This window comes from Vigna radiata, chromosome 3, assembly GCF_000741045.1.
Source record: "Vigna radiata var. radiata cultivar VC1973A chromosome 3, Vradiata_ver6, whole genome shotgun sequence".
Taxonomy (NCBI): domain Eukaryota; kingdom Viridiplantae; phylum Streptophyta; class Magnoliopsida; order Fabales; family Fabaceae; genus Vigna; species Vigna radiata.
In genome coordinates, this window is record NC_028353.1 from 7805574 (window position 1) to 7814640 (window position 9067).

General features: G+C 32.6%; 1 protein-coding gene across 2 annotated transcripts; it reads left to right on the forward strand.

Moving 5' to 3' along the window:
- The first annotated feature begins 1355 nt into the window (after positions 1–1355).
- Positions 1356–4898, forward strand: LOC106756976. Of its 2 annotated transcripts, none has more exons than XM_022779341.1 (5): positions 1356–2293; positions 2604–3107; positions 3307–3366; positions 3452–3868; positions 3990–4898. In XM_022779341.1, exons 1-5 carry the CDS (start codon positions 1730–1732, stop codon positions 4563–4565), a joined length of 2121 nt encoding a protein of 706 aa, XP_022635062.1. In that variant the 5' UTR covers positions 1356–1729; the 3' UTR covers positions 4566–4898. The 2 variants fall into 2 exon arrangements, with proteins under 2 accessions (XP_022635062.1, XP_022635061.1); XM_022779340.1 differs by having other exon boundaries at positions 1358–2293; positions 3987–4896.
- The last annotated feature ends 4169 nt before the right edge of the window (positions 4899–9067 follow it).

Consider the following 9067-nt stretch of genomic DNA (forward strand, 5'->3'; position numbering starts at 1 on the left):
TGTATTTCTAAACATATTTTGATAAAGTCTATAACAAACAAAAGTTGTAAACATATAGCTATTTTTAATTATTAATGTATCTTTTAAATATATTTAAATTATATTACAACTATTGTAATTAAACGACGATACCATTTTTTAATTACATTATTTTTTTTGTAATAAGCGAGATGATATAATTATGTACTGTAACAATTATAATTAGATATCTCATCATCATTTTAGATTTCGTTTCATCTTTAAGATAAGATAGATAATTAGTTTTATTTCCTTACGATATTGTCTTTTATTACTTAATTTCCCGGAGTCTTTCATGAGAATATAGTCGAACCTTATTAAAAATTGTACCTCGAATAATTAAATCAAACTAGTTTAAGAAAATGAAGTTTCAATTGTTTTTAAAATAGTTCTTAAAAAATTGTTCGTATATTAAGAATTAGAATACAAAGAACATGTTTTTCACGCCATTTTAGTTGAAAAGTTTGACCATACTAATGTTCAATGTTGGTCGAAACATTATTATTATTTTTTTACGTAAGGTATCTTTTTATTTTCAATATCTAACACAGTCGAAATTAAAGACGAGTGATACTCCCTCGTTATTAAATTTTATTTATACAATATTAATATTTTTAAACTTCTTTCCTTTAAATGTCTATTTCGTGTGCTATATCTTCAATGGGTGGAATATCTTCTCTCGACTATTTGAAACTATATATTTCATCTTTATCTATTCGTATATTTAATATTTTCAATATTTTTTTTATTATCCTTATCTTTAAATTATATTTCATAAAATATCAATAGCTAAGAAATTATATTAGATCTTGTAAACTCAAAATAAAATTTATATATTTATTTATTATGACTTTCAATTATAACATAAATCATATATCTAAACGTTTGTCAAAATTAAAGGAAGAAATGTTCTAACTTAAAAATTAATTTTTAGAAAAGGATTTGCATGTAATAATAAACGACACAACAAAAAAAAGAATATTTTAACGCAGATTTTTTATAATTTAATATAATATATGTATATTTTTTAATTAACTTATTACTGTTAACATAATTTATGATAAAAAAAATGATAATATTAAAATATTGTAAAAAATATTATGTTAACTTATGGTTTCTCCATCCAGAAATAGTATAGATTGAGAAGAGCCGAGATTTGGTAAATGCAGCTAATGAGGAAAGTGGTGACGTGTGTTGTAGCGCGCGAGTAGAGAAGATACGCTAACCCAGGTGCGTGAGGGTGACAATCTTCCCAAAAAGATAGGAACAAGGTTTCAGAAGCAAACTGAAGGAAAACAGGCAAAGAAGGACACGTCAGTGATTGTAGCCATGTTGTTGATCTACACTTTATACGACGTGGTACTTCCCTAAAGCCACGCGCTTTGACACGCACTTTTCAGAATAAACGATACAGCTGCAATTACAGGCAGCCTCGTGGGAATAAAAGCCAATAATAAGGTTCTTCTTGCCTTGCAAAGTTCGAAATTGGAAAGACCCCTCAGATTAGCAAATAAAATTTCCTATTTTTGGCTATCCGTTTGGTTCCAACGTTCACTTTCTCTTCTTTCATCTCATTTTGTTCAACACGGACCCAAGGAACCTGAAGAAACTTTGGGTTCCACCTTCTCCTTCCCTTTTCTTCTTTATCAGCAAATCAAACCAACGCAGACACATCATAATATTGTCTGATCGTAACGTAATATAACATATAATGGATGCTCTGTGTTTACACAGTAGCATCTGTAAGATAGCTACGATTACTGCAACTGCACGCGCAAATGATGATTACGCTTCGCAGTCTCAGGTGAGCGCGGTGGGACGCTCCTCCTTGTTTTCCAGATTCTCTTTTAGATACCCTTTGACGTCTTTATGGCCACAACAACTCACGGGGAATGCTGCCGGCTACAATGGTCTCGCCGTCGACGACGCCGTTTTGGCGGATAATGAAACTGAAGAAGGAGAGGGACAAAACGGGAATTGGGTTTTCAAGATGTTTCATGCAAGGTCTGTTCGGAGCGGGGAACAGAGGAACGATGAAGACAAGGTTGTTGTAAATGTTCTAACGGATCAAGAAATGGAGGAGGAAGAGTGTTATGGCTGTAGGGTTGATTATGACGACGACAACAACGAAGACAAAGAAGTAGAAAATGAAGAGGTTTTGTTCGATAGAGACTCATTTTCGAGAATGCTTCGGAGGGTGTCATTGCCCGAAGCTAAATTATATGCACGCATATCCCACTTGGGCAATTTGGCATACTCTATCCCAAATATCAAAGTACTTTAAATCCTCTATTTCATTCTTTGCTATTCTTTTTTAGACAACCATTTGCATTTTACCTCAGATCAATAAATTTTCAGATACTGGTTTAACTGGAATTTTTCATGATGCCTTTTGAATATCATTCTCAGAAGATTTCTTCAATGTATTGTAAATGTATAATTTACGTATATGCTTTTCCAAAACCCCTCCAAGTTTAATTTGGTTGAGGCACTAATGAGCATTTTAGTAATCAAAACTAGGAATTGGGTTATTCAATAATCATCAATTTATGATACTAATTTACATGATGTCTTTTTTAATTTAGCCAGGGATCCTCTTCAAAAACCATGGTCTGCGTTTTGTCACTTCATCCATAGAGAAAAAGAAATTGGCTGTGGCTGCAGAAAAAAACCAGACATCGACTGCAGTTCAGAAAGAGGAAACTAACGACGAGGATGATGTGGGAGAAACAAAAGACAAAAAGAACGGTGGATACGTCATAGGTGCGTGTACTGCATACGAGACTGCTGTTTCTGCAGCCTCTTATCTCCATGCTCAAACAAAGAGCATACTTTCATTCCCATCTTCCAACGCCGAGGAAGGTGAAGGTTCACATGAAGCAAGCAAAGAAAGCTTTAAAGGAAACAAGATGACAAAAACGGAGGAAGCAGCTCTGAAAGCAACTACTGATTCGGTAACAGCAGTTGTTGCTGCAAATGAGGATGTAAAACAGGCTTTTGCAGATGATTTGAGCTCGACAAGCTCTTCACCCTGTGAATGGTTCGTATGCGACGATGACGAGACTGCTACAAGATATTTTGTGATCCAGGTTTGTATATTAATCAGGGACGTCATTTTATTTTGTCTTAGAGCACATTCAATTACAGTATTCTTATAAAAGTGGTAATATGCATGAACACTTGAACATGACAAAAACAATACTATTATAACGGATTTAGCAGTGAACATGTCAAATTTGGATTAATATTTACTCTGATCTGTCCAATTAATCATTGTTTAATATGCAGGGTTCCGAGTCATTTGCTTCCTGGAAAGCGAACCTACTATTTGAGCCAGTTAAATTCGAGGTAAGTATTATTATTGCAAGCTAAGTTAGCTTAGTTTTTGTTTTGAATGTTCCACCTTACTGAAATGAGGATTTACTTTTGTCAGGGTTTGGATGTCTATGTGCATAGAGGTATATATGAGGCTGCAAAAGGGACATATCAACAGATGTTACCAGAAATTCGTGCTCACCTAAAATCTCACGATTCCCGTGCAACTTTCCGTTTCACTGGACATTCTCTTGGGGGAAGCTTGGCATTACTCGTAAACCTTATGCTGTTAATAAGAAAGGAAGCACCATTGTCCTCTCTGCTTCCTGTCATAACGTTTGGCGCCCCATCCATCATGTGTGGAGGTGATAGTCTTCTTGACAAGCTAGGATTGCCACGGAGTCATGTTCAAGCAATCACAATGCACAGAGACATAGTACCACGAGCATTTTCTTGCAAGTACCCTAACCATATTGCAGAACTGCTAAAGGCTCTCAATGGCAACTTCCGCAATCATCCGTGCCTTAATAACCAGGTAAACCTCCACTTTCTTCACCATTTGGGTAATCACTGATCAACATAATCAAGCACTTCTTTTCAATTTCTGTCGCATTTTTAGCCTCATTGAACGGCTGGTGAATCTTTTACTGCAGAAGCTATTGTATGCACCAATGGGTGAGCTCTTGATCCTACAGCCAGACGAGAAATTTTCGCCAAGTCATGATCTTTTGCCCTCAGGCAGTGGCCTATATCTTTTGAGTGGTCACTTGTCAGAATCTAGTGACGCAGTAAAACAGATCCGGGCAGCAAAGATGGTGTTCTTGAATTCACCACACCCACTTGAGATATTAAGTGACCGATCTGCGTATGGATCTGGAGGAACCATTCAGAGAGATCACGACATGAATTCGTACTTGAGATGTGTGAGAACCGTGGTTCGCCAAGAACTTCACCAGATTCGCAAGGCAAGGAGAGAGCAAAGGCGGCGAAAGGTGTGGTGGCCACTGGTGGTCCCACGTGGGAGTGAGAGTGCGGCAGTTGGAGGGTCCATGATATCGGTGAATATGATTAACGACCAACCTTCTCTCTTTGGCATGATTGAGAGTGGGAGAGAATCATTGAAAAGGTTGGGTAGTCTGGTTGCATCCCAACAGATACAATTGTTTGTGGTGCTCCTGTTTCCTGCAAGGTTGTTACTGGTGGGAGCATGTAGCTTAATTAGCTTAAGATGAAGAAGACATAACCATTCTTTGTTCTTCAGATGGGACAGTGTTAGAGAGGGCACATTGTTGGTGGCACAGTTAGACCATTCTTTATTCTTTTCTTTCAAAATTTATTGTATCTCTCTTCAATAGTAATTGTGTAGAGATATAGTGCCCCACATATTTGCAAACACACTTCTCATTGCTTTGTCCAATATACAAACCATTGAGCATTAGGTCAAATCTTCTTTATTCATTCATGTTAGGGCTTTTTTAGGTTCTGTCTGCAGATGCTGAAACTTATTCAAACATTGAAATTTGACGATAAATCACAGGCAAAAGAATAATCCCAAACTCAAAATCTCACACATATAACCCAGTTTAATTAAATAAAAATAAAATTATTCAAGTCTTTACCATTTCACATCCCTCCTTTCTTCATCAAACAAACATTTTTTGGGTTTCATTTAAGCAAAGAAACCTTAAAAGGCCACTATTGTTTGGTTATGGGCAGTTACTTTATATTATTTTAAATTTTATGAAATATAATTTTATTTTACAATCAGCAGTATATATTATTTTATTTTAAATTATATATATTGAAACACAAAAGTTTATGGATTGCAAAAACTAAAACACAAAAGTTTATAAAAATACACAAAAATTTATAAAAATACAAAGAATAAATTTATGGAGGTGCAGGAAGAAATTAATTATCTCGTTAAGCAATTTTTGGATTTTGGACGGAAGTTATCTTTGAGATATTATAAACAGCCCAAGCCCAACAATAAATGAAGCAAGACTCTTGCCTAATACTGCTTACTTTGTGCACCTCAAAAACAACTTTTCAATATTTTCTTAATTGTGAAATTGACACCCATTATTTGTTGCTGAAAATTATTAGAGAAATATTTTCTTTCCAACGTTACTTACTTCATATATCTTACCAATCCAGAGACACATTGGTATTATTTATGTAAAAGAATGCTACTGAAATTTTGAAATTAGAGAGCCAGACATCATTTTCATTTATTAAAATTTCAAAGTTTTTCAAATCCTTGAACTAACAAAAAATAAGCATATGAAATTTACATTAAAGGATAATGAAAATATTTTATTTTAATTTACACAATTGCATAATTTTCGGTATAACAATAAAATAGAACTAAAAAAAGTAAAGATAAAAATATTATAAAAGTATACATTATGTAAATACTATAAGTAAGACTTACATTACATTTATGAATTATCTTTCAACTTATTTTAAAGTATTTTATTTCTCCTATTTAGTGTTAGTGTTGAGAAGTACTGTAAATTTATGCAATTAAGGGTTCACCCTAAATATTTGGTGCAAGGAAAAATAAAAAGAGAAAAGAGGTAGGGTTGTTTCACTTTGGTGAGATTCTTACAGCGGACAGAAGGCTTTGTCTTCATGTTAAGTTTGAAGGTGTGGGATCACAAAAGTCCATAATTGCAGCACTACTTTTTTTGTTCATATTTAAATTTTGAGGTGGAAACACCACAAATCAACCAAAGTATAGTACATAGCAGTACCCAACCCACTCCCTACGACTTTTTCAGGCACGTATAAAAAAAATAATGATACATAGACAATATTTTTTTTTACCATATTTAAACATCATCATGTGTCATTGTGTGAGATTGGTTCAAAGGACACAATGACATCACCATGGACCAATCACACAATGACACAATGACACGTATGATGATGTTTAAATATTCTCAAGAAAATATTGTCTAAGTATCTTTATCCTGTCAAAAAGGTCAAAAATTACAAACACACATTTCCTTACTTTTCTTTCCCATAATTTGATTCACGTGCTTCTCCACCACTCTAACACAATTATGATATCTTCATGGTCCATACTCTCTTTTCCGTGGACTTTCACCTTCACCTACATTAAAAATTGCATTCACACTACACTGCCTAACACCAAATACCCCAATCACCCATTCGACAATGCCCATATTCTCAGATCCTACATTCATACCTTTGCTTCTTTTCAGAACCTCTCCTTCAACAACTGATTACCATTTTTCATATGTAATTTAATTCACTGCTTTACTTATAAATGAGTTGTAAAGGTTGCTACTGCAAACTTGGATCTCTATAAAACTCCTGTTTCTCTTTTTAGCTCCCAAACAATAAGAAAAAAACAATTCTTTTCGACCCTTTCCTCTTGTAATTATCTGCCTTGTTATAGAGTTAATTAATGAAAATAAATAATGTGAAAAATGTAGTCAAAAATTTTGGTCCAGCACATTATGCCACCAAAAGAAAATCTTATACAGTTCATCATTGTTTGAATGGAGAAGCCACATGATAATAGCACATGCACATGCTGCCTCTAACATTATAAGTGCCCATGATTTCCTTATCGCTCCCTACATTCAAACATGTGGTGTTTTTTATTTTTATTTTTTCCCTTACCCATGCACCTCTTATACATGTTTCTACATGTTCACTTTACACTGTTTAATTTCAATGTACAATAAGTTTATTATAAATTTATGGTGGCATTATTACCTGATAATGTGGAAGAGACGTAGTTAATGTATGATCGTAGACTATCCCTTATTAGTGTGTATAGATTTAGAAAAATGATATTTTGACATCAATTTTTGATACTGTGATTAGACGATTTCAAATTAAAAAAATTGAAACAAGGACATATTTGAAAGAAAAAACCAATTTTTTTTTTAATTTGAAATCGTCCAACCATATTTTAACACGTGTGCAATATCAAAATAGTGTAAAAAAATTGGTGTGAAAATATCATTTTCCATATATTTAACAAAGTGTACAAGTTTAAACCACTCACAAGTCATGAAAGGATCCAAGAGCCACATTAAAACATGCAGAAAACGGGGAAGAAAAAGTCTTCATAGATGCCTCAAAACACTGACAACAGAATTAAGTAGTAAACAAAAGGAGCCCTCGTAACGTGAGAAGCAGCTTTTTTTCCCAATAAATTGAAACGTGCTTTCAATTCGAAAATACAATTTTTTTTTTTTCATTCATCAAGTATTTGACTTTGAACTAATCTGTCTTAATAGTTAAAGATTATTTTCACCAATAATGTCAAACTGTAACAAGAACAAAACAATTCCCAATAGAGTTCAACCATTTTCCTCATACGAAAAGGAAAGGTTAATGTTCAAGCATAAAATAATATTTGGTCAGAGTAGTTCGAAAACACTAATTTAATTTGCTTATCGAGGTAGAAGAATTCTTTTGTTGTCTACACAAATTATGCATATGGGTCGGCATCGGATCTTATGTGATGATATTGGTGGAGTGCACATATTTTATTATTTATCTTAAAAGCAAAAATATTGAAGGTAAAATTTAATTTATAAATCAATTCTACATAATTGAATTAAATTTAAAATCTACTTCTTAATGGTATTGAAATCATAGATTATAGTCTGGGAGATTTTTTAATATGATTACTTATTATATTCTTTTTTCTTTTTCTTTCTTTTATTTCTCTTTTTTTTTCTTTTTCTTCTCTTTCTCTTTTATTTGGATTGGTTTTTGAACTCTAAGTCTTATTTAAGATGAATTTATTTATGATGAATCTTCCTTAACTTATCAATATGTTAGATTATGGTGTCTTATTCTCTAATTCTTATAAAAAATAGATTTCTTTGTGGCGAAACTTTCTTGACTTACCAATATGTTAGATTATGACATGTCCAACTCTAGTTTTTTTATCAAACATGATAATCTTTGTGGCAAATATTAATTGACTTATCAATTTGCTACATTGTGACATCTCCATCTTTGCTTTATTCCATGTTATTCTATGACTTATTTTTGTTTATTCCTCTTAAGAATTCAAATTTAGAACAATCATACTCTTTTCTATATAGGGTCGTACTATCTTGTACTCAGATTGTATCATCTAGTATCTAGAGTAAGGTTTCTAGTTTAAAAAAAGAATTTGTATAACTTTTATTTGTGGTTTATTGATCTACTAAATTGCAATCCATCTTTTTCTTAGAGTCTCGTTGTTGTCTCATTTATCTCTTTTTTGTTGTCATATTATTTTCTAATTTTATTGCTTTTTTTTTTTATTTTCTTGAAGTTTATTCTAGTATTTTGTATTTTCTTTTATTTCTTAAGTAAGATTTAGATCTCCAAACGTTTTTCACATTATTTATTCACTCTTTAATTAAGTTACCGAGGTTCTTTGTCAACCACTAAAGGATATTTAAGTGCTAAAAAGGAAAAGAGTACATTAGAAAAAAAAACCTATAAATGTGATACATAAATAAAATTTAAGTGAAACACTTAAAAGAGTGATGAAGTTCTAAATATATCTTGTTATTTTGTTTTACTATCTTTTCTTGCACACAAGTGTAGAAATGACATTTAATGATAAGTAAAATGGACCTTCTATGACAGGTGTTCTGGCATAATAGTTATGACAATCATAGAAAATTCGCATTTTTATGACATAGTAGAAAAATTTATCATGGTAGGTCCAACTTACTATGTCGTACTT